The sequence below is a fragment of the Suncus etruscus genome, chromosome 16 (assembly GCF_024139225.1).
Source record: "Suncus etruscus isolate mSunEtr1 chromosome 16, mSunEtr1.pri.cur, whole genome shotgun sequence".
Lineage (NCBI taxonomy): Eukaryota > Metazoa > Chordata > Mammalia > Eulipotyphla > Soricidae > Suncus > Suncus etruscus.
Window position 1 is genome coordinate 30,558,133 of NC_064863.1, and position 25,224 is coordinate 30,583,356.

Sequence of the window (25,224 nt, forward strand, 5' to 3'; positions counted from 1 at the left end):
TGCATGTATATGGAAATGTAAAAAATACTATGCCTCTAATGTTTAAGGAGTTACGTAAGTTTGATGGCTTTAGATTGCCTTGTGTGCTGTTAAGAAATATTATAATGTGCTACAATCTGGGGACTTGAGGGACAAAGTAATTGCACATGGATTCTGTTTTATTTATCTTAACTTTCTTTGGCTGAAAGTTCAAAGTTAAGATATCAGCAAGGGGACTTCTTCTGAAAATTATGTTATGGGTGATTGTCCTTCCACTGTAACTTTACCTTGTCCTCTTTCTTTGCATCTTTTGTTCTCATAATTCAAAATAAAAAAATTAAAAAAAAAAGAATAGAGAGATAGTACAGGAAGTCAGGTATCTGCCCCACATATGGACTATGTGGTTTTGGTTTTTAGCACCACATATTGCCTCCTGAGTACAACCAGGTGTGACCCTAAAGCACAGAGCCAAGAGAAAAGTCCTCAGCATTGCCTGATGTGACTCCCAAATAAAAAGATACTTACTGCTCCTTTTATCCTAATAATTATTCTTGAAATGTGCTATAACAACTCTGAAACACTATGCTCAAAAGGATCTGTATTTTAATAAACAATTAAATCTAAATGCAATGTCCCTTCCCTCAAAAAAAAAAACAATAAAATTCAACTATTAACTATGACCATTTTAAAGTTCTTTTTTTCTAGTCAGAAGAAATCCCATGATAAAAGTTTAGATGTCTTATGAACTAGTGAAAGACAGAACAAGTAATGACAAGTTAACTCCTGAGTCAAGTTGTCAAAAGCTGAATCCTAAAATACAATACCAAGTGCAGTAAATGTTTGACATTTAATAGCATCAGTTCAACATCTTCTTTCTTTGATGTTTATCTAAGCTCTGCACACATTGAAATAAGCATAACAAAACATTTCAATGCAAATGTTGGTCAACCTTGTAATTTAAAGTATGATGAAATAATCACTGTAACTTTCTGATTGAAAAAAAGACAAAATATTCATTCAGGTCTTGAATGTAAGAAGTAGTTATTTTTGAAGAACTTTAATTAGTTCACAGAGAATAGAACTAATCTAATTATCCATTCCCCAAGCATAAAATGTAAAGGTTATTTTGAAGCCATGATAACAACTTCATGTTCTTCCATAAATCAAGACCATTCAATAAGAACTATAATGACAAATAAAAATTTTCCTCAAAATTTCAATTTAATAACCATAGACTTTATGGCATTTTGAGTTTAGGCTATAGACTAGAATTATAAATATCTCTTCAAGTGACATAATTAATAAATTTGGTGATATCAAATTAATTTTCTGGGGCTGGATAATAGTACAGTAGGAATTGAACTTTCAATGTATACTGTCAACCCAGACACCTCTGATCCCTGACACTCCATGTGGTTCCCTAAGTCACCCAGGAGTGATTGCTGAATACATAGAGAAGACAAGGCCTGAGCACTGCTGTGTATGTTTTTCCAATCTAAAAATGAAATAAAACATAAAACTTGAAACCTGATGTTATTGTTTTCAACTTAGTAAGATTACTCCTCTCAGATTCCCCAATTCCTATAAAATTCTCAATTCAATAAATGTTATTTATTAAAAAATTATATAGATGAAATCTTCCCTTCATATTTTCCCATAAAGTCAGATTTGTTAAAAACTGTCATTAAAAAGCTTTTACTTGAATTAAACATATGTTTGATGCAAGTAATATATACTTTAAGAACCACCTTTAAAAATGTATCTAATTTTATATAATAATTTTCTAACCAGAAAAGAAAATGTCTAAGTCTGAACAGCATCTTCGTTTTTTCAAAACCTGTGAAAGTGGTCAGGGAAGATCTCATCTGCCTTGGGAACATTTCGATTAAACTATTTCCAAAAATTAAATCATCAAAAAGTTACAAAAGCTGTTCACTGACATTGTGGGCAATCGGTTACAATTTAATTCACAATTACATGCACAATTTAGAAATCACTTCAAGATAATTCATCCTCTGGACTACTGCTAACCTTATCAGTCTCTATAAACCATTATTCAAACAGATGAGGGGGAATTCCATATCATGGGTTGGTATAAAACAATCCTTAACTTAGGGTATTTGTTTTTTAAAATTGAAAGAAGTGGCCTAATCCATAATTGTGATACATATTGACAAAGTGCTTATTCCCCAGGGTTAGTGTCTTTATGTCCAAATATTGCAATTAGAACTGAAATCTGTCAGGCTCAAGAGCCATCAAGCACATTAGGAATCCTCAAAAATAAAAGCAAATTAAGATAGAAAATCCAGCATTCCAGTTTCCCATAACACAGCTGAGTTACTCATATTGTCTTTATTATAACTCACAATAGTGCAGGAGCTTAATAATAGGAGGCTTTGACAAATGGCCTTGCCAGTACACAATAAAAGATGGTGGACATAGTAGCTTTGTAGCAGAGAAATAGATAGCATGGCTCAAGTCAGAGGTAGCTGTTATCAATTGAGCATTCTAGTCAATGTGGATCTGACCCACTTTCCAGAAAAATGTCCTCTGACCTGGTCACAGAAAATATTCAATGGCTGGAAACATATATTCAACAAGATTATTTTTTTTTTCACACAAAGAAATGCTGATGAAACTTTAAAAGGAAAGCAGAGACTCTAAGTCCCAATAACAGAGTCAAATAATATGGCAGCAACCCTGAAGTGTAATTGAGAAAGCTTTATTTTTCAAAATAATAATTTTTAAAGTATATAAAGAATACACATTAAAGTGGCTCCATCTGGAACACCTTCTGTTTAGAGCTTTTTAGAGCAAAAATGCTGTGTGTGGAAAACATTACTGCAATATTTTTCTGTCTAAAGACACCCCTGCTATGCAAATAGAGAAAATTTCCATGAAAATTAAAATATATATCTAAATACTGATTATAGTCAGTAGATAATTATAAATTTATTAGCTTTTTTTAGTTCATGATATAGGGAAATTTGTCCTCCTTGCCTTTAAGAAACGTTAATACATTTAGCAGTTTAATCTATGGTAGAAGAGCTCAAAGGCTGGCTATTCTCCCCATCTTGGCTCCCAATATGTGAGCCATTTTGTACAGTAACAGTTAGAGATTCATCAAAATTCAATGAGTACATTAAGAGTAGAGACTGGGGTATTTCACACAGCCAATCAGCAGGCACCTTAAACTGTAAGTCTGTGACAATTTCCTAATTCTATTTGTGCCTATGTTTCTCACTACATATGAAAGACCCCTGGATTGTTTTATTCTAAGCCATTCCTGGGCACATGTTCCCTGTCCCATTTTATTCTAAAATATATCCAGATCTTAGGGGTTTTGTTAGAGGGATAATTTTCTACCAAAAGTTAAGGTAAGAGAGAAAAGATGTGAATAAAATTAACTTATTACAAGCATTTCTAACTTATATTACAGTTTAAGCCCTTTCACGTCAAAAAAATGGTGATAATAAAGATGAAAACTTGAACTTGGTTTTTGAGTTACACCATTTCTATATGTCATCAACATGGTACTTGGAAGTTGTTTTATTTCATAAAGACTCCACTTTATCTGTCATTGACAAATCTGACACAATCTACTTTAGCTCACAGTCATTATTTCTCAAGAGGCTAACAGATCAAAAGAGAGATGAAAAAGAGAGCAATGCACTGATAGTAAAACAACTCTTAAACAACAGATCTATAATTAACTGGCTTGTTTGAGAATTGAAACAGAAGTACATATTTCTGATCTTAGTAAATGATATTACCATTTATCTAGCCTCTTAGGTCAAAAGCTCAGGAGTCATTCTTATCCCTACTTCACAAAGCAATTGAAAACCATCAGGCATTTATCTTCCTAACATCCTATCACCAAAACCAGAAAGCTACCAACATTAAAAATCATCCATCAGTCTCTCTTTTCTTCTCATTGCAGTGAAGAGACCTTTCCTCTCCTACCTTCAATCTCTACCAATTACTTCTCCTTCCCCTCAATATTTAAAGCTGCATTACCAGAAACAAATTGTATATGTGGTTCTTTCTGGGTCATCTCTCTTTTACCTTGCTAATCCTATTAACCTCCAGACATCCATGACAAAGTATCCTCGCCAGATGTTTCAATTTACTCAGTTCCCAGTCTTAATCTAATCCTCTTCATCCTTCATCACTTCTACTCTACGCAAAGTTACCAGATGGACTGCATCACTTATCAGAGTGAATCTGTCCTCATCAAGACTTGTGTCCTTGGCCACACTTGACATTTTGTGGTTATTTCTTCTGTCTTTGAGATACTTTATTGGGCTTTGTGACATCCAGCCCCTGAATTCTCACTCCTTTCTCTGTATAAAATAGCTTAAGATCCTCTCTGCCAACCACTCACATCTCCAAAATTCTACATATCTATCATAACTTAGCATATTGCTTCTTCCCTTCTCTTCAGACCCCACTTCTATCCTTCTAATAGTTAGGAAATTCCCAGATCTGTATGTATGTATATATGTATATGTATACACACACATTGCAAAACCTTTGACAAAAGCATTGGATCATCAATAGAAATAAAAACTCTTAGATATTGACATGCGCTTCATGTTCAACACATTTAAAACCAAACTCATCCTCTCTCAAGCTCTTGGATCTTTGTCTAGTAATCACTTTGATCTAACACACAAACACACAGAGAAACATGAGTACAATGTGTACATATATATAAATATATTACAAAGATATAATATTAAAAAACATGAGTCCTATTTTGTACCTACCACACCAGTACCATGTGCTGGCAAAGTTTCAAAGTCTTTGCTCTATGAAGAATGAGAAATTCATAATGCACTCGCCATTACCCTGGTTGGTTCTACACTAGCTTGCAAGTGGGGAACATCTGCCCTGTAGACCATAAGTATTCCATAATCATGGGGTCTGGCCCTGGTGATACACTACACATCTTGTCAGTTGCCTGTGGCCCTTCTGTTTATATTGTATGGCCTTTTAAGGAAGTAACAAGTAAATGATGCTCGTTGTAAAAAAGTCAAGAACCATGCTCTATTCTTTCTTTCCTTTTAATTATATCTTTAAATAGGTGAACACAGTATGGAGAAACATAGTCACTCATAAGGTTTTCTAAAAATTTTTACTTTATTCTAAAAAGCTGAAATATTAGATTCTGCTAAAATCTTTATCAAGGCTCTTGGAACATTTGTGGTGCTGATTTTTAACTGATATACATAAAGTCTTGGTAAATAAGCTTAAAAACTTGTTTTATATAGAAAATGTATTAGACTGTTAAATCCCAAATGGATCTTTTCTTAATGTGCAAATAAATTATTCTTCCATTCAACATCCTATAGGCACTAGAAAATTGTTTTTGAGTGCTTAAATTATTGAGAATGGTGCCTGCAACATGGCCAATTCTACACAGTATCTTCAATGTATTGTTGTTACTATCAGAATAATATTGATTTGGAGAAATAGAAAAATAAGTAAAAAGTGCAATAGTTGCAATAAGCACTAAATAAAAATGAATCTAATTGTCCAATTATTGACCTATTCACCACTGTTAAAATTCTTCATCTATTTTTTTTGGGGGGGGGTTGGGCCACACCCAGTGATGCTCAGGGGTTACTGCTGGCTATGCACTCAGAAATCGCTCCGAGGTTCGAACCATGTTCCATCCCAGGTTAGCACATGCAAGGCAAATGCCCTACCACCACCGCTCTGGCCGCAATTCTTCATCTTTTTAAAGAAGGTAAAAGAGTGCCTTTTTACAGAAAACTGATTTAAAAAATACATACTTATGTGTCTAAGTATTTGTTGTATGTCTATATAAATATAAATATATAGTAAATACAATTAGTGAGCTACTGTTTATTTAGTTAAAAAAAGTAATGTGAGTCAAAAACAAATCTGTATTATTGACCATTTTTCCTTTTCTGAAGGAATCAATGATTTCTATCATATATTAGTATCACTGTAATATACATTTTCTACAATATTAATTCCATTAGGGCATCCCTTACATAATATTACTTCATTAATTTCCCCAAACATATGATTAAGCAATACTCTGGCAGAACAGTGAGATGTCTGTGTATTATTAAAATAATCCTCCAAATTTCAAGGATCAGTAATCATTGTATTTGACTTACAGAAAAAAAAGTTAAAACAAAAAATCCTAAGTACATTTATAGCATAGAATTGTTCAAATAACTTCTTTAAGTCATTATTCTTATCAAGGGAAATAACACAAAATGCTTGATTTGCCCTTTTTTTATATTAGTGTTTACAATTTCTTAGAAATAGTCCTGAGATCTTTAGACCTAAACATTCTGAATCAATTGTATAACTAGGAAATTAAAAAAAAATTGACACATATTTTCAAAAATTGATCACGAAAAAAATACCTTCCAAACTGGTGATATCTATCATCCAGGCCATTCCTTACCAAAACTTTTACATGAGCTTCTATTCTCCTGATCTTTAAATATTTAAGGCAATAGATCCATTTTTAAGGCTCTGTCAATACCCTTTCTCTAGTAGGAATCTATTTGCTTAACTTAGTTTATAAATAATACCAATATGCTTACAGCTATAAATTTCCATTTCCAACAGAAATCGTTCCACTTAATGTCATAATTCAGTATCTCAAAGCACACTATTAAGTAACATTGCGATGTTATTCCTCAAACTAAATTCCAGTTCTACTTTTCTACCTTAAAGCTCCACATATGTACGTGTTATCACAAAAAATAGCACCAAACTTCATATATTTTCTCAAGCTAAAATCTTAATTCTTTTCTTTGACTCTTACACTCACTTAAATCACATTACTTCTCTTCTGCACCTGCACAATAAATTCAACATCTCAATGCTGGGTTTCTAGGTAAGACATCTCTTATCTATCTTCTGCAGCAGCATCCCAACTGAAACTCTTGTCACCCAAAGTTCATTTGTTTGGAACAAGGGTCCTCAAACTATGGCCCATCAAAGTCAGTTATCTGGCTTGCCAGGTTCTTTTGCCACTGCTGCCTGTCCTGCTTAGTCGCTGAGTCATAATGGGCCAGCAGTGGGCATGTGTGAGATGTGCACAGCAATCTCCAACTTCCCCTCCTTCTCTCTGTCTTTCCACTCCCCCTTTCAGTCTCAAGTTTGTTGATTTAAATGCAATTGTTATTCATTTTAAATATTGTATTTGCTTCTGGATTTTTTGTTTGACAGTAAGAAATGTGCAGTGTGCATAAGAATTTGTCCATAGTTTTTTTTTTTTTTTTTAACACTATACTCTGGCCCTTCAGTGGTCTGAGAGACAGTGATCTGGCTTGTTTAAAATGTTTGAGGACATATGATTTGGAGTCAAACAGATCTGTCAAAACATAGGTTCACACTCTGAGAAGCTTCTGATCATGCTTAGAATAAAGTCCAGATATTGCCAGATCATGATGTGGAAGGCCCCTCTATGACCTAAATTCAAAGTTATTTCAGAAATCAGTACTTCCCAACTCACACACTCAAATCTCACCAATCAAGGCCTCTTCTTCACAGACCTTGAAACAGTGGGTTTACCCATGCTGTAGGGTCTTCAAAATAACCTTAAACATGTGTCTTGGGCACTCTTCAAAAACTGCTACAGCTTTGGACCACAGAGATTGTACATTGAGTAAAGTACTTACTTGCATGTAACACAACCAACCCAGGTTTAATTTACCAAATAAGTTTCTTTGAGCACTTCCAGGAATAATCACTGAGTACAAATCCAAGATAAGCCCTAAGCACTTCTGGTTTGGCTCCAAACCAAAACAAAATACAGATGGATACAGCTTTATTTCCTTTTCCTTTGCTTCTTCTTTTTTATTTTAAATATTTGGGTGACACCTGTAGTATACAAGGGGAACATAGGTACTCCCAGCTCCTTAGTTGGAGACAGTACTCTGGAACCATTGGCAAAAAGGGACTGAATCTGGGTAAAAATTCTGCAAGGGAAAAATGCACTCCAGACCACTGAGTCATTACTCCATCCCCCAAAAGATCTCTTTCCAAAAAACTCATCAAAGTTTGTCTTATCATTCTATCTAAAAAAATGAAAACACTACTCCATAATATTCTCTTACTTTCTTATTTTTGTCAATCATTGAAAAATTGATGGACACAATACTACATAACACGTTTTATCTGTTGATTTTCCATTTTCCTTGCTTGAATACATTTCATGAGTGCAAAGATCATGTTCATTTTATTAATCACTCTAGTCAATAAGCTTTAACAATTTATGATAAATAGTGCCGACATAATAGTTACTGAAAAATTGTAAATTCAAGAAATTTTAGTTATGCATGGCTCACCTGCATAAATAATTATTGACACTATTGATATACATGATATACTTACACTGAAAATATAATTATAAGTGCCAAAGTGTCTCCAAATAGTCAAATGTGAAAGAACTAAAGCTCCTACAGCTTATAAAAATTACAAAATAATGATCTCACTGATTTTATTATAATAAAAATATAAAAATCTATAAGCCAATCTGCGTTCCTGCCGGCAATCCTGCCTGCTTCAGAGGTGGGTTGGGACATACACACACTGATTCCTGCTGGTTTCTGCCAGGAGTCAGAAGGGTGCAGAAGCCATCTTGGGTCATGCTGTTTTCAGCTGCCTGAGACTGCATTTCATCAGCGTTCCTGCCAGTGATCCTGCCTGCTTCAGAGGTGAATGTCAATATTCTGGGTGACCTTGGAGACCACAGTGAAGGTTTTGGAGGCTTCAAGTTCTTTCACCTTGTCAGTAAGAGGATGGGACGCCCCAACCATCTGAGTGGATTACCCATTTCAGATTAGGATTAAAGTTCTAAAGGATTTCTGGGAACTCAGATGCCAGCACCCATATCTGCCTGTCTTCTGTGCTGTGCTCCATTTTTGGCCTGATTTCATCCTGTGTGTGGCTCATCTGTGGATGGCTCACCTTCCGTGGAGCCTTCCCTAAAGGTGAGTTTACACACCAGAAAGGGGAAGCCGCTGAAACCTGCTGGAATTCAGAGGCCAGCTCCCCTATCTGCCTGTCTTCTGTGCTGTGCTCCATTTAATGCGATCCCTCTAAAGATACCCATGACATTCTTCAAAGAAGTGGATCAGGCACTTTTAAAATTTATTTGGAACAATAAAAACCCTAGAATAGCTAAAGCAATCATTGTGAAAAAGAATATTGGAGGAATTACATTCCCCAACTTTAAACTGTACTACAAAGCAATAGTTATAAAAGCAGCATGGTATTAGAATAAAGACAGGCCCTCAGATCAGTGGAATAGGCTTGAAATCTCAGAGAATATTCCCCAGACATACAATCACCTAATTCTTGATAAAGGAGCAAGGAATCCTAAATGGAGCAAAAAAATTCTCTTCAACCAATGGTGTTGGTACAACTGGCTAGCCTTGCAAAAAATTGAACTTAGAACTCCAGCTAACATCATATACGAAGGATAAATCCAAATGGATGAAAGACCTCGATATCAAACCCAAAACCATAAGATATATAGAACAACACATAGGCAAAACACTCCAGGACATTGAGACTAAAGGCATCTTCAAGGAGGAAACTGCACTCTCCAAGCAAGTGAAAGCAAAGATTAACAGATGGGAATATATTAAACTGAGAAGCTTCTGCACCTCGAAAGAAATAGTGCCCAGGATACAAGAGCCCCCACTAAGTGGGAGAAACTATTCACCCAAAACCCATCAGACAAGGGGCTAATCTCCAAAATATACAAGGCACTGACAGAACTTTATAAGAAAAAAACATCTAATCCCATCAAAAACTGGGGAGAAGAAATGGACAGACACTTTGACAAAGAAGAAATACAAATGGCCAAAAGACACATGAAAGAATGCTCCACATCACTAATCATCAGGGAGATGCAAATCAAAACAACTATGAGGTACCACCTCACACCCCAGAGATTGGCACACATCCCAAAGAATGAGAACAAGCAGTTTTGGCAGGGATGTGGAAAGGAACTCTTATCCACTGCTGGCGGGAATGACATCTAGTCAACATTTATGGAAAGCAATATGGAGATTCCTCCAAAAACTGGAAGTTGAGCTCCCATACGACCCACCTATACCACTCCTAGGAATATACCCTAGGAGCACAAAAATACAATACAAAAATCCCTTCTTTACACCTATATTCATTGCAGCACTATTTACCATAGCAAGACTCTGGAAACAGCCAAGATACCCTTCAACAGATGAATGGCTAAAGAAACTGTGGTACATATGCACAATGGAATATTATGCAGCTGTCAGGAGAGATGAAGTCATGAAATTTTCCTATACATGGATGTACACGAAATCTATTATGCTGAGTGAAATAAGTCAGAGAGAGAGAGAATGATGCAGAATGGTCTCACTCATCTATTGAGTTTTAAGAAAAATGAAAGGCATTCTTGCAATAATAACTTTCAGACACAAAAGAGAAAAGAGCTGGAAGTTATAGCTCACCTCATGAAGCTCACCACAAACAGGGATGAGTTTAGTTAGAGAAATAACTAAGTTTCGAACTATCTTAATAATGAGAATGTACAAGGGATACAGAAAGCCTGTCTTGAGTACAGGCGGGGATTTGGTGGGGAGGACGGAGATTTGGGACATTGGTGATGGGAATGTTGCACTGGTGATGGGTGGTGTTCTTTACATGACTGAAACCCAAACACAATCATGTATGTAATAAAGTTATTTAAATAAAAAAAATAAAAATATATACTTTAAAAATCTATAAGTGTTAGAATAATTTTCTATGAATAGTATGCATACACATAATTCACTTTTCTACAAGCTCTAAAATTAATAGATTTCTCCGAAAGAATAATATGTCCTAGTCCCTAAAAGATTAAAGAGCAAAAGTGCACTTACCTTCCTTTTTCTACCAAGAGCAAAACATCTATTTTTTCCCCATTTTGAACCATTGTGCTGATGGCTGGAGAGAGAAAAACATGTACATTTTATTTCACAGATTTTAAGTGCATAGAAAAATGCAATTATTTCAAAAAATATGAATGCTTAGCTATATTATTTGGGAGTGAGCCATCATAATTTTGTTTGTTTCTACCACAATTCTCAAAAAGTGTGTCTAAACTATAAGGGGGAAAAAAATAAAACTCACTTAGCTCTTGAAGTCTTCTTAAGTGCATTCTGTCTTCCTGAACTTCTTGCATTTGAAGGCAAAAATGCAAATTAGATTTGTCCATAGCAAACCAGCCTTTCCTCCACTGATCCAGGGCATGGCAGTCTTTGTAGAAGAGTTGACCAATCAAATCATAGTCGGCTTCTGTTAAGTTTTCAGCAACAAAGGGAACAAAATGCTGTTAAGACAAATACAGAAAACTAATAAAGACAGTGAAAAAAGGAAATCCCAACCTAAGCTACTGAAAGGGAACTGGAAATTTTTCTTTCTTGTCTGATGTAATGATTCAGAAGTGACTCAATTTATAAAACATATATTTTAAACTTGCTTTCCATTTTAAAACAGATAAGTCATCCTGCATGTTCAAATAACAATCAATTAATCACTTTTTTTATACACAGAGAGCTAAAACAGGAACAGGTTTTGCTGACTTTGTACCATTTTCTGTAATGCTAATCTCTGGGGATTAGTTCCTTGAGTCTAAAGTCAAGAGTAAGACATGAACACAATGAGATGTGTCCCAAAACAAAAAATAAAAAAGTTTGACTCCATTTGTATATTTTACTAAGTCTATTCTCTCCCCATTGTGTCTCTCCTGTACAAGGTATCTGCCTAGAAGATATACATAAATGACTTTATAATATTGAAAAGACTAGGACTGGAGAGATAATACACTGGGTAAAGTGTTTGCCTTGTACATGGCCAACCTTGGTTTGATCTCTGACATCCTATATGGTCCCCCAAGCACCAGCAGGAATGATTCCTGAGTGCAAAGCCAGGATAAGCCCAGAACATCACTAAGTGTATGCCCACAATACACACAATCACAAACAAATGTGTATATACGCACATAATATTGAAAAGACATAATCATCAAATTATGGCTTTAATTCAAAGAACTATTACTCCAAAGCTTAAATAAGTCCTCTGTTGAAGGCCCTATGAAGGGATCCATTAACCTATTTTGAATACAAATTCTGAAAGACCATATATTCGCAAAATCTTGTAAAAAATGTTCATGGGCCTCTAATGTTTGACAAAAAAAAAAAAAAAAAAAAAAGCCTAAGGTAGGACTCTTCTCCAGACTAAGGGTAATAATACAATGTTTAAATACCTTGGCGATGGCCTCTGTCCATTTCCTCTGAGCTTGAGATGTTTCAGCTCCAAATAAAAATGCACGTTCTGAGGGTAAATAGATCTCAAAGGTAAAGATGGGCCTACAGCACATACAAACAAATGAATGTAACCAGTTATGAAAACAAATATTATAAAGGTCAACAGTTTAATTTCATTTGAAATTTGGATGAGAAGTCTTTATTAATTTCTCTCCATCTGTATCTTTCTGTTGTCTGTATGTTATTCAAATGATTAAGCAAGACACACCACAGTAAATAAAAAAAACTATTCCTCTGGTACTTATTTTCCATATCACAACTTCATGAATATTCTTAACAATCTCATCCTTGTGCATAACACTTCACAAAGTTTCCTTCCATCATTTTAGCTTGTTGAAGAATTTCATTTTCTTACTATACAGATACAAGGAGTATAAAAGCCCATGTTCTGAATTTTTCCAAGTTCCTCATTCAGAGCTCCAACTTTTTGGTGGAACACACAAAATATATATAAATAAGCTGATATTATTTATAAAAGTCAAAATCTCTATAGCTGTCATTTTCCTTGTTTCTAACTCAAATCAAGTGTAGCTCCTTAAACACTCCTATTGATCTACTTCATCAACAAATTCAAAACTTCAGAATTTAATTTATTCTTCCCCTTGTCAAAATAAAAACCAAGTGAAGATCAGCCTTGAAAATTCCCTGTGCAAACAAACCAGTCTAGCAATACAAAGTTTAAATTAGCTTATTTTGCAAGACTAACTTGACCTAGGTCATTTCTTATTTACGCCTCTAGAAATCATAAGGAAGTTTTGCAGGGTTTTTTGAGGCTGATAGGAGGTAACCACTTAAAATTGTAATATTATAGTCAATCACTATGAGGATTAAACTGTTTTCTTCCTATATAAGCTGTTTTATAGCAATATACCCCTGAGCCTCATTCCTTTATTTGATTTGAAAACTCCTGCTTTATAAACTCTTTCTGAAATGTGTATAATAAACTTTTATTAATTCTACTTTGGCAATTCACTAATTTTACTAGCTATTCCTAAACTGGTGACCTTTTTAAGTTCAACTCTTCATCTAATCATATAATAGACTATCAATATATAATCACAAGATTTTTCAATCTACCTTTTCTTTTTTGATGGCAATAATGTTGTTCAAGTGTAACAAAGCATATGCCTTGCACAATGTCCTGAGTTGCATTTCTGATACTACTGCCTCTTCTGCTGGCACTACCTACTGACCCTCACTACTAGCATATCAGTAGTGAACACAACAAAAAATACTATTAAAATAAGAGTATCCTAGATATTCACTTAAACTTTGATGCAAGTATCTTAGCCTTTCATATTCCTCAGTAAACGATTTAAATTTTCCTTCTTAGAGAATATCTTAAAGAACTCAAAGGCACTAGATGAAGATTTAAAAAAACAAACCAACCATTAAGGCTGGAGAGATAAAATGGGAGGCAAAGTGCGTGCCTTGCATATGCCAACCCTAGTTCAAATCTCCATCCCAAGGAAGCATAATCTTAGAACACAGAGAGCCATTGGATTTACCCTGAACACCAATGGATGCACCTCCAAAACATATAAGAAAAAAAAACTAAAATTCATGAATCTTTCTACCAGAAAAAATTTAAAACAAAATAAATGAAATTTCTATCTTTCATTATAATATCAGAAGGTATTTTATCTCAACCCTACTCATAAAAGACCTACCCAGTATTTAAGTAGAAGTCTTCCTTATGCACAGCCAAGCAGATAACTTCGTTGATATTAATAGTGCCATTAGGTGTGGTAGATTTATCGTGTTCATAGTAACTCAAGAAGCCACCTTCAAAAACACACCATTTTTTGTTTGTCTCTAAGAATTTAGTTTAAAAAAAAACAAATAAGGTTAGATCACTTAAGAAATGACTTGATTGAGATAGTTATTACAATTTTAGTTTGTATAAAGAGTATTCTACCCATCATGAAAATGGATGTCATATACTCTATTTTCTCTCAGCATGAAAGTCTAATAAAAAGGAATGCATCTCCACAAAAAATGACAAATATGGCACTCATGACCAGAGAAGCATACAGAGCCATTAAAAGACTTCTGCAAAACTCTGAGACAGCCAAGACTGATGTCTATGCAGAGCATTCAGAGGGGCAAAAAGGACAAAACTTAAGACTAAGTCTAAAGTGAAGCAAAACTGCCTACTTTGCAGAGTTTGCTATGAAAGAAGGAAGGTTGCAGCACAGTAAAATCTAAATGGAAAGTAAGAAATAGAACCAGTCAGGGTAAATCAATAACCTAAGTAATAAAGGAAAGAATACCATAAGGTCAAATGAAGATATGAGCCAGAGAACAACAAATGGCAGTCAATAAAAAAAAGCTTACAGAAATGAGCCAAAGCGTAATATATAATTTCAATGACAGAAAGGAATATGGCAAATAACAAGAAAGACAGGTATGGATATAAGAAAATTCTTTAATTACATAGTACACTACAAGCCCACTCAATTTATCTAAGACTGGATTTAGGCACATCAATTTATTCGAATCCTTTCCATTCTTCTGTCCCTCAAGCCAGCAGGAATTAAGAATCTTTCTCTGCTGTTCTTACCACTATGTGGACCTAAGGAAGTGGTATTGGAAGTCAAAGAGAATGGGTTCTGCCAATGCATTTATTACTAATAAAATACTCTTGAAAAAAAATTCCACCATTCCATACTTCCTGTTATCTAAAAAATGGGGTAAGCTACTTTAGTAACTTATGGTGATGAAAGGATATAAAGCAAAGAAGAAAATCAAGACAAAAGAACTTTCTAAAAGCATGAGTGAAAAAATATGTTATAAGATGACCAACTTTGAAGTTTGGACATCAAAATACTATTGTTGATTAAAAGGAAGTGATAAACTATCAGAGCTTAAAATATATAAGAATAAACAACTTCTTTTCCATCAAGCCTTTTAATGTGTGCTAGTTTAGTAAATTTTTACAAAGTAGAATTAATGTTGGTAATAGGAATCACCCATTCAATATTACATATCCAGAATAGAAAAAATTAAAAATTACAAGTGTTCCTGAATAACCTCAAAGTCATTATTTCCTAACAGGCAAATCCACAGTCTCAAATGTTTGAAAGATGAAATATTAAAATATATGAAAAAATTTGGCCACGTCTTTTTCTGATAATAACAGTAAGAATGAAAATTTCAATAGAAAGTAGCAATTCTGAAAGGTAGCAAAAGTGCCTCTAAAATTCACAACTGGGATACAAATCAACGTACAAATCAAAGAGGACTGAGGAACCAGAACTATAGAAATGATCCAGGGCTCCCATGCAAAACAAAAAAAACAAAAAACTGAGCAATAAAGTATGAGGAAAAGAGTCTGGCAATGAATTTCAAAGACAAAGAGTCAAAACTATGGTGGGATCTGAAAGGAAGTTCCCCTACTCCCCTACTAGGGGCACCCATCAACTCAAACATAAAGCCAGTAGCCAACCCAGACTGGTTCTGGGGTGACTAGGTGTTAATCTTTGACAATACCCTAGCAACATCCAAACAGCACAGTTTGGACCATCCCTAAAGTAAGCAGCTGTGAAATAGCCAGAAATCAAATGGACCTGCCACTTTCCTGGGAGCAGCCCCTACCATTAGACAAGCACTATTTCTTCCCTTTTCATGGGGTTCACTTGTGCCTTGTGCCCACATCCCAAACTGTGGTGTGTAATTCCTTTACTTTATGGGGTTTTCCTCCTGCCTCTGCAGAAACCTGCAGTCTCTCTGGAGTGCATTTCTTTTTCTTCTTTCTCCTCCCTCATATTTCCTATATGAACCTATTTTACATCACTCTCAGGCTCCTCTGGAAATCTTTTTCTGTGAAAACAGAGCACAACCTGGAAAACCTTTTAACATCCACAAAGCTTTTAATGTCCACACTGTGGGGCATTTAATATCCACTTTGTGCAGGCTTTTACTGGTCCTGGCTTCCCCCAAGCACTTCCTTGGCAAGAGAGCTGTGCATCAGGCAAAGTGTAATAATTGCATTCTCTCGTGGGGCTATGGCCCTACTCTTTGATACCCATTGGCAATAAAATAGCCAAAAAATAAAATATAAATATAAAGCTAAAATGATGCAATTAACTTATGTGTCCACATATGGTGCCAGGGATTAAACGTAATATCTCAAATGAAAGACATATATTCTAACACTAAACCTAGAATAAACATTTTAAATACAGACACTGAGTTATTTTTTGTTAATTTATGTAGTAGGAGGATGCCATTTCAGAAAGTATTTTAAATTGTAAAGGTTAATAGAGGAATACAAAATAAAAAACATGATTCCTTTACATAAAAAAAAAGAAAAAAATCTGAAATTAGAACTAAGATCTACTGGCATAAAGAAAATAAGGTAATATCTTTAAAAAGACAGCCTCAAATCAGGATAAAGGACATCTCTCAGTCCTCCAAAGTCTCTAAGGACTTTGCTAGACTTAAGTAATCCAAAACTGAATGTCTTGAGGCCTTTATTTTGAGAGACTAGCAAAACACTCCTTGGGAAAAGCCACCTTGCTCTGATCTGACTAAATATTAAGGAACAGGTAAAAAAAAAAAACTACATTATTATCTCAGTCCTTACCGAGCTTATGTTTATTAAATATTTATTAAGAACCTAAGTTTATTAAGAATGACTGGCCATGTTTATTAAAGGCAAGCTTAATCTATTATTATAATGGTGAAAATGATGGAGATAGTAACAGTGTTCCAAATAAAAATACAAAGCTTATTACTAAAGTGAAATCTAATGGAAAGCACCAGGACTCAGCTGTGATTTCAGATAGGAGTTTGCTCTTCAGGCTTGTTTTACTTCAAAAGAATTCTAAAATTACATACAAACATCAGATATGTACACTACTGAAATCTAGTGGATTTGGCATTGATTTACATGTACAAGAAACCCATGTTACCTCCTCCATTTGTTTATTTTCTGAACTAACATTAGGAACTGAAAATTCAAATGGTGCCAGTATTCCAACCAGAGATTAAAGTCAAGTGGATATGCGATTTTATATGATCTGCTTATACATCACTAAAATTTTCTCTTAATATTTATAACTTCCTTTTAGTTCACATTTTAAGAAAATTACAACAATGACTCTTGCTAATTGAACAACACATAAGCAATTGTCTCATATTTCTTACTGAACACAATTAGTTAAAATTAAATTTTAATGAGTTAATTTTCAGTAGGTTTTAATTATACAATTCAATGTCTGTGTGTGGTTAGATATGAATATATATATATATATATATATATATATATATATACACATAGTGGGCTTATATATTTTAACCAAATATCTGATATTGGATTAAGTGGGGTAAAGAAAGTAGCAATGTTAGGATGAAAAATTGTTTTGAAATTTCAGTTTCCTCAGATAAAGAAAACTTCTTGTAAAGAATCAGTTCACCATTCTATTTCTAGACTCAACATGTATATGAAATCTCTAAGTGTGAGTTGCTAACCTGAGATAAAATAATGATGCATAAAATGTATATCTAAAATACGCACTTTATCTGTAGACACTGAAATCAATAAACAGGGTCAACATAAATATATAGTGATACAATCTGTGGATCAAGACATTTCCCTAATTTTGATCACAATATTGATACAATTCCAGACAATGTTCTGTGTTTCAATAAAAGCATGGATGGGAAATTGTCTGCCTAAGACCAATTTAAATAGCTGTATCCTTGATCGCATGATAAACAATACAGGCAGATAAGACAATGGGCAACTTAAGCAGTTGGTTTCAGAATGTATCAGAACCAGACCACATCATTTCAAGGACCTTCTAGTGGTGTGCAGACAGCAGTTTCCCATCCCTGCAACAAAAACATACTAAGGTACTTGGGAGTAAAAGGCTTCAAGTTTACAGTAAAATGTGTGCACATGCATATTCAGGTATGTAACCAAATACATGCATTCACAACAATGAAAAAATGTGAATGTTAATATTAAGAATGGCTGAGTGTATGATATAAGGGAGCTGTAATGTATGTGCAATGTGGTATGTATGTGCAATGCTTCTCTAAACCTACATTAAATTAAAATTGATTTTATTAAATATAATATTAAGAATATTATGAGCTGTGATGCCTAAACTTAACAAAAAGAATTTTAAGTTAAAAGAACTAGATATATCCATATTATACTGTGTTTTAAATTTCCCATATTTCAATGGCCTCATGATGGTAAGACCTATATAGAAGAAAACAAGACAGTATGCTTAGCTAGAGAAGCAATCATGAGGAGTAACACTCAAGAAGTGGAAACCCAGACAATGAGAGGCCCACTGTACTCAGAAAAACAGCTTGTCAAAAGAGAAGCAGAACTGTAAGTGGCAGAAGCAAACAGCACAAATAACATTTTGTAGGTACAGGGAATGAAAGCTAACAAAAACACAAAAATCTCTTCCAGAGTCATAGTGTGTTTGTGTGTGTGTGTGAAAGATAACAAAAACACAAAAATCTTCCTGAGTCAGTGTATGTGAATGTATGCAAATACAAAAACACAAAAAACTCTTCCAGAGTCACAGTGTATGTATGTATATGCAAATACAACAACACAAAAATCTCTTCCAGTCACAGTGTGAGTGTGTGTATGCAGATAGAAAAACATAAAAATCTCTTCCAGAGTCACAGTGTATGTGTATATATGCAGAGTCATATAAAGAGAAACAAAACCTGTAATTTTTAAAGGATTACTTACTGCACATTTCAAGAATATATGAAAAGAAATTTAAGAGTGCCAATTGAGAGATACAGAATAATTTCACAGCAATGTACACAGGACTAGAATGATCTTCTTGAAGACTAAAGGAGACAACAATTACTCAGTAGACAGATGCCACTGGTGAAGATCAGAGTTTCATCTCCTATCCTCAGGCAGTTGTAATCCAATCTCAGAGATGATGTGTTTGAGATAACAGCCATCAGGTCAGTTAAAAGACTGTATCATTTCTTTATAGCAGGAGGGAGGGACTGCTCAGACTGAAATACTGAACCTTATTTTAAAAAAAGGGGAAATTTAGAAAAGTCATTTGTTTTTGTGAAAGGTATGTATCTAGAGTAGTGAAAGAAAGAAAGAGACCAAGAAAAGGAGAGACAGACACATAGAAAAAGAGTATTTGATTTACCATCACTGTGTAATTTTGGACACTATAGTAAAAAGAATGAAGAAATTGCCTAGAACCTAACTGAGAAGCTAGGAGATGAAAAATAGAACTGCAGGCTATAGCAGAGGCCAAATCCTGGTTTTCCATGATTTGTGTAGAACCATAGACCTTTCTCAGAGAACACGTGAGAGCCTTAGAAGATATTCAACAAAATACATCAAGTGAACAACACATTAAAAAAAAAAAGTGAGTGCAGAATTATGTAATTATGTAAACTCTAATGGTGAGCTCATGACAGATTTCTTTAAAGAGGTGACTCCAAATTCGTTTTAAGTTAGACACAGTAGGTTCAGGAGGTTTAGTATTACAGGATTATTATTTTTGTAAGTAAAAATGGGTCAGAAATCTAATAGGACAGGATAGATACTGCCTGAAAATTTCTCTTCTTAAATTGTACTTTAATCATAGTGATTTAAGGTACATTTAATGATAGGATATCATCAACACATTGTGCAAACCCTCCAGGAGAGTGTCTACTTCCCTCTTGCAAAGTCTCAGGGTCACCTGGATCTCCCGTTTTCACCTACCCAACCACAATACACTATCTCCCAGACATGGCAAGATTAGTTTTGTAGATCAGTTCTCATTTTCTGATACATGTGGCCATTTATTGCTGCAGAATATTTCTATATACCGCATATATGAGTGTGATTATTTGTCCCTCGTTTTCAAACTGAATTTGCTTAACATGCTATTCTCATTTCAGTCCTATGTCCTATAGTCAAAAAAAAAAAAGCTCTGATAAAAATGCCTAGCATAATTATAAAAAAAAATTGCCTAGCATTCCTCTTCATGTTGGCTGCAATTAAAGGGTTTCAAGAAGTCATGTCAGATTCTACTGCTCTGTGTAGGCTACTTGAGAGATCTATAGGAATGACAGAGTCTTTAGAAACAGCACTAACCTCCATGACACTCCCTCTGCTACAGAAGTACTAACCAGTCAACACAGACATCCACTGGAAACAAAACAAAACATGTATCTAAAATGGGGGACTATCAGGATTCAGCAGCTCTGGTAGTCAAGAGCTCATATATATGATGGTTGAAGGGACCATGGGGGTTACTTGCAATTTCAATTATATTTCTAGATTTCTTTCTAATAAATTTCTATGTTTTGATCAGAGACTAAAACAGCACTGGAATTTACTTAAGTATAGCTGAAGGACTCCAGAAATTGCTATTGAAATACTACTATGAATTGTATTAAATAGCATATTTGGCTACCTGGCCTGTCAGCTACACTCTATGAGACATAACTAAAATCAAATGTTAACTAGAAACCGTATATAACTCTGTATTTGGATAATCCTTTTGTTCATCATCCCCCTTATCATCAAACCTATATGCCATGCACCTAAACACTCATTTATATATTTTAACTCAGTAGTCTCTAGAAGTAGTGGGATGAGAGAAGCAGAGAGAGAGAGAGAGAGAAAGAGAGACAGAGAGAGAGAGAGGAGAGAGAGGAGAGAAGAAAAATGTCAAACATAGGCAGGGGAAAACAAAAATGGAAAAATGGAGGGCAGGAGGGAAACTGGAGTCACTGGCAAGAAATGAGCGCTGGTGAAGGGTTTTGGATATTGTATAACTGAAAATCAATCATGAACAACTTTTTAACTATGATTTAAAAAACTATTATGCACAACCTCTAACCAGGGTATTTAAAGAAATTTTTTTTAAACATTAAAAATAAATTAATGTTTCAAATGTACAGAAATATTGTTAATCTGTTCAATTCAAGCCAGGCATTCATAGAACAAAAGAATTTCAAAATTCCCTAATGCCAATCTAGGTAATTTGACATAAGTCTCCAGTAAACTGTATAACCACCTTCTTCTTTAAAAGCTCAGGCACTGTGTCAACAAATCAAAGTAAGTCACCAAGGCAAAAAAAAAAAAAAAATACAGTTGAGTGGTGAGGAGAAAAAAAGAAAAACAGGAAGCAAAACAAGGATGATATTATTCAGCTCTATACTTACGTTTAACAAGAGCTATCAATCTTTCTTTTCGTGAACACCAAATTGAGAAGGAAAAAAGGAAAAAAAAAGAAAAAGAAAAATACAGATCAGTCTTCATAACCAGAGGCTAGAAGAGCTTCAAATACTGAAAACTTGAACTGACAGTTTGAAGCCTCTGTAACTCCCTGAAGAAATGCATGCATTTTATTCCCTGACTTTTTTTTTCTTCAGTTTAATCATTTTGCTCTATGGCCATGCTGACAAGCCTTGATGGAGTGGTGTGGTTCCAGTGCTTGCTGTACAGAAGCAAAGGTGAGAACCACACTTTAATCTCTAAATCTCTCCAAATAATTCATTTTCCCCCCATAAAGCTGGTATTGCTTAATAGGGTTGACACCACTCCAGAATTCTGAGAGGGGAAGAAAAAAACGTGTCCTGCCAAAACTGTTCTGTGGTGGCTCACTTTTCATCTTCATTTTTAATTAGGCTCTTTTTGAAGAAAATAAGGTTTGTGCCAGAAATACAATTTGAGGAATCAGTAGCCACACCCAGAAGTACACAGGGCTTACTTGGGGCTCTGTACTCACTGTCTGCAGTATTCAGGGGCATAGACATGTGGTGAGAGAGATCAAAACAGTGTCTACCAATACAAGGCAGTACCTTACCGTGGCCTATCTCTCTAGTCCAGCAATATATTTTTCCTGCATACTTAAAAAATTTACATAGAGATCAAGATTTGCAGTTCCACACTGATAGTAATGTGACCAAAGATTGGTCATTAAGGGAGCAGGGATGCAGCTCAACAGCAGAGCAAAAGCCTGCATGTGTTAAGTCCAGAGTTCAATAGAGTAACTATAAAAATATAAAAGCAAAACAACAACAACAGCCTATGGTTGATGCAAACAGACTCCAAGATGTTGCAAAGGGAATTGTGAGAAAGGATTTAAGGACAATGATGCAGAGATATGGCTCTGGTGGACATGTGTTACTATAGCACTATAAACTCAATAATATTAATAATGCATTTAAAACCATAATAATTACATAAATAGCTTTGTGAACTATGATACCTCAATAAAATAAGTTGATTGGGGGAATATTCATTAATTTGACCAATATGTGTGTGAAATTATGTGCTGACATGGATTTGGCACAAGATTTCATTAATCTGAGTACGTCAGAAAATGCCAATGCGTCATTCAACTCCTAAAAAAACATAAGATAATGAAGGGGAAACTATTGTCTAAGGTAAGTGATTTGAAGGAAATCAGCAGCAGCTTGAAAAAGAACAAAGGTGGCCAGTGGGAAGGAACTTCAGAATGGCCTAGATTTTGTGTATTCAGGAACTGTGTCTTATTCCAAGAAGAGCAAAGAAATGAGTGTGCCCAGCATGTGAGCTCAGGGAGAAATAGGAGATGAAGGGTTACAACCCTTTTTGAGGTCTCTGTAGGCATGGCAAGTAAAGCTGATTCAGGAAAGAGAAACAGCTAAATGCATTTGACCAATGGAAAACCATAACTTAATTTGCTACTTTTTAAACTGAAGTTAACAATACTGCATATGTTTTATATATACAGAGTTTCTCACCTCATCATCTGTGAATACCCCATACCATCATACCCATCACCAAAGGTCTAGTTTCTCTCCACTACCAACCTCCTGATCAATAGTCCTATCACACCTACCCTCAGACTCCATTTTTCTCTCTTAATTCCCAGTCTATAGTTAGAATTGAATGGTTTGTAGTGTTTGTGTAGATTTGCTGCGATTCTTAAAAATCATTAAGTTTGCATACTGAGGAATGGCTTGGTCAGAAGCTAAAGCAACAATGAAGAGAAGAGTGAGATTATGGTAGCCTAGGTAGAATGAGAGAATGGCAGGCAGGAGTTTGGATATTATAATTAGAGGTATAGAAGAAAATATTCAAAATTCAAGGTAGAGTCTGAAATGCTAGAGCACACATGGAAATAGAATGGAAGAAGTGAATGACCATGTGTCACTCGCCAAGAGTTTATTTCCCAATAACACATTCTATTTTGTCTCCTAAACAAAATACAAAAGCTCAATTTCCTATTTTAAATCATAAATGAGGAAACATCCTTAATTAAATTACTCATAATAAATACCAGTTTATATTTCATATAAAATTTAAGCAAAAAAATTTACAAAACTAAATCTAGTTTTTAAACATAAATGGATGAATTTAGCTCCAAGCATGGAAACACCAATTCAGTTCTCAAGTGATAAATGAAAATGATTTTAAGAAAATATTAAAACTAGAAAGTCAAACATTTTAATCACAATTCTCAAAGAATACGAAAGGCTATTTTTAGACTACAGAATGCTTCTGACATATTGAAAAGTTTTAGGAAGAAGAAAATCTTTTATTTTAAAATCCCTACTGGGTTTAAGGTAGGTCCTAAGATTTTACTCTCTATAATAAGCACTTAAAAATGTTTAGGTGGGCCAGAGCAGTGATGTGGAACAGTAAGGTGTCTACCTTGCCTGTGCTAGCATAGGATGGATTGCGGTTCAATCCCCAGCGTCCCATATGATCCCTCAAGCCAGCAGTGATTTCTGAGCGCAAAGCCAGGAGTAACCCCTAAGTGTCAATCGATGTGGCCCAAAAAGCCAAAAAATAAAAAAATAAAAAGTGTTCGTTAACATCCTTACAAATAAGTAAGTAGACTCAATATTCAATTATTTCAGTAACTGCTATAGTTAATTCATTGACTATTTAGTCCTCACCAACACCCACTCTTTATCAGTCAACTTTTGTTAAGAGTTAAGTATTAATTGGAACAAGAGAATAAGAAACAAATTCTAATTGTCACACGTTAGTGAATATAAAAGAATGAATACTATGTAGGGTGATACATTAAACCCCAATTTCCGGGTAAGAGATATAATATGTATGCTTTGTACAGTAAGGCGCTATCTAGTTCCTAGCTCCAATATCTATCAGAGAGCAAACTAAAACAAATATACACTAGCAGAGAGCTAAAATTAAAGAAAAAAGAATGGTTTAAATCACCAAAAGACATTTGGATTCAAAAGATGATATACTCTGCCATATCTGTGCCAAAGAGCATCATATTTTTACCAAGATCACAGTGTTAAAATACCAATTAGATACATCAGATGTAAAATTTTCTTTCATGATCTACTTCTCCATTTTCCACGCAAAATCAGCAGAATGTCAACTACCATGCAGAGTTTTTAATGAAGATTATAATTAAAATATGTAAAGTACCTAAAGCAATATCCCACACATAGTATATGCTCATTAAAGAAATAACTATTTTCAGAATATTTTAAAAGTAGTTAATTCCAACATATTCCTGCTGAGGAATATCACTTTTAAGGGTAATAAAGTCATTTGTAATAAAATAATCACCCAAATGCACATGGATTGGAACTAACACTCAAAGGTTTGCATCCTACTGTTCCTTTGATCAAGCAACTGCTGAAATATAGCACCTACAAAGTTAATGGTTAGCTCCTGAGCCTGACTGTCCATCATCAACTGGCTAGTACAGTTTAATCTCTCTGATACTCTGTTCTAGGAAGAAAGGTATTATTATATTTTTGTTGCCTGTATGTCTCAAATTAGTTTGAATATATGTCAGAAATGCCTGAGGCCATTTTTGTATTTCTAATGCTTTCCACATGCCAAACACAGGAACTGACTGGCTGGAGAGATAAAAGCCTACTGAGGATTCTGTGCAAAAAATTCCCAAAC

General features: G+C 34.6%; 1 protein-coding gene across 1 annotated transcript in view; it reads right to left on the reverse strand.

Annotated features, from left to right (window-relative positions):
- Positions 1 to 25,224, reverse strand: part of ARAP2 (ArfGAP with RhoGAP domain, ankyrin repeat and PH domain 2) — a 179,195-nt gene that overhangs the window by 73,760 nt on the left and 80,211 nt on the right. The window contains exons 15-18 of the mRNA XM_049790095.1: positions 14,006 to 14,150; positions 12,275 to 12,377; positions 11,140 to 11,338; positions 10,890 to 10,953 (exon numbers count right to left, since the gene is read on the reverse strand). Of these exons, the coding sequence (XP_049646052.1) occupies positions 10,890 to 10,953; positions 11,140 to 11,338; positions 12,275 to 12,377; positions 14,006 to 14,150 (511 nt within the window). The remainder of the gene's footprint in view (positions 1 to 10,889; positions 10,954 to 11,139; positions 11,339 to 12,274; positions 12,378 to 14,005; positions 14,151 to 25,224) is intronic.